The sequence below is a fragment of the Olea europaea genome, chromosome 18, assembly GCF_002742605.1.
Source record: "Olea europaea var. sylvestris chromosome 18, O_europaea_v1, whole genome shotgun sequence".
Classification (NCBI taxonomy): Eukaryota; Viridiplantae; Streptophyta; class Magnoliopsida; order Lamiales; family Oleaceae; genus Olea; species Olea europaea.
The window spans coordinates 10633953-10635792 of NC_036254.1; the positions used below are offsets into that span (position 1 = coordinate 10633953).

General features: G+C 31.4%; 1 protein-coding gene across 1 annotated transcript in view; it reads left to right on the forward strand.

Moving 5' to 3' along the window:
* Positions 1-1321: 1321 nt before the first annotated feature.
* Positions 1322-1840, forward strand: part of LOC111366716 (heavy metal-associated isoprenylated plant protein 47-like) — a 929-nt gene continuing 410 nt past the window's right edge. Inside the window, exons 1-2 of the mRNA XM_022987419.1 lie at positions 1322-1327; positions 1425-1566. Coding sequence (XP_022843187.1) covers positions 1322-1327; positions 1425-1566 — 148 coding nt within the window. The remainder of the gene's footprint in view (positions 1328-1424; positions 1567-1840) is intronic.

Genomic DNA, 1840 nt, shown 5'->3' on the forward strand with positions numbered 1-1840 from the left:
ATTATTTTTCTTTCCGTAGCAGTAATATTATGAAACTTGTACAAAATATTTTTCACAAAGTAAATCGTTAGTTTTTGGTTCCTTTCAAGAAAAATAGTAAATTTTAATCTAGAATTATTTAATAAAAAATTAGAAGTAAATAACTTTGGGGACCAATTTAGAAATCTCTAAAAAATTCCTCTCCAATTTTAACATTTTAAGATTTAAACGGGCCAGTTACTAAATACGTCCATTTCTTTATTAACAAACAAATGTGGAACTGTGGAAGTCAAATATAATAAAAAATACATATCTAATAATTAACATTCAAGGTTGAATGTCAAATGTTGAACGAAATCTTAACATTTCATAAGAATTTAGAGGAGAGATAAATTTAAGTCAAATCTTGGTTGTTAAAAGGGAAAATTTCAAATAATTAAATCCATCCTCTATATATCTAATAATTTAAGAATTTAAATTAAATTTTAATATATAGTGTCGAAAAATTAGACAAAATGTCATCAACTAAAGTCTCATTGTTACTTTTAAAATTTGTATATGTATAAGATCTTTAATAAAAAAATTAATCCAAAAGTTGTGAAGAATTTGGTCAAGCAAAATGAAGAACCCATTTTGCAAACTCATATTTGTAAATGCATGTTTTATAAGCACCAGAGGCGGACCCACATGGTGTCATGTGGGATCAAATGACCTCACAGTTTTTTTCCCCCTGCTGAAAACGTAATTTTATGCTAAGTTGGTAAGTCAACCTAATTAATTTTCCTAGTCCAATACCCAAAAAGCCTAAATTCTAAATCTATATCCATATCACATTGTCCATATCCATTAATTAGTCCATAAATATATCATATAATCCACCGATTTCTTTCCAAAGTACAAACACCGAACATGAACAGCAAACCACCGATTTCTCCTTTTTGTTCATGATACATTGTTCGAAAAAAATTTCATTTTTGACTCCACAGTTCGAACTGTTTGGGTCTGCCCCCGATAAGCGCGTATAATGAAGATTGAGATGTAAACAAACTGGTGCAAGCCTCATCCTAACTGTAAAAAAATTGAAACTTCGACAAGGGATCCCAACAAGTTGGTCCCACTTCTTTTTCCTAACTTTCCTTGGACGATAACAATTAAAAGTGAAACACTAACGAAAAGTTGGGGACCAACTTGAAAAATGAGGCAATATGTTGGGGACCAACAGTGAAATTTTTGCAGATTTTGACAACTATATATACGGGTCACAAGTGAGTCATCTGATATTCCAAAAATTTCTCAAAGCTAATTGTCCCCTGCATTCATTGTCCCTATATTCCACGGAAGAATGAAGGTACGCACACACACATAGTTGACATGCAAGAAATGGAAAAGAAACCCTTGAACCTTCTTATATGTATATTTACTCTTTCAATGTTTTTCATGATCAGCAAAAAGTGGTCATTGAGATCTCGTTAAATGGCCATATCTCTCAAGGCATCATTGAGATGTTGATGTGCTGCGGAAGTCAAGAGTCGAACCAAGCTACGAAGATTAGAACGAAGGCCATGAAGATTGCAGTTTGCATCCCACGTAAGTTAAATCTTTTTTATGAGTAACAGAGACTGTGTTTGAGCTCTTTTTTTGGTGAAAATGAGTTTTATAATAGTGATTTTTTGGAGAATGTTTTGTTAAAAAGTTTTAGATTTATGTAAGAATTATTTTATTGAAAGAGTAGAAATATGTGGTTAAAAATAAGTTTGAGAAAAAAATAAATTTTTAGAAAATTGAGCTCAAAGACGGGCTGCAAAAGTATCTTGCTTAGTACTTGAGACTTACACATACATCTAGGAAATCAAACAAGTCC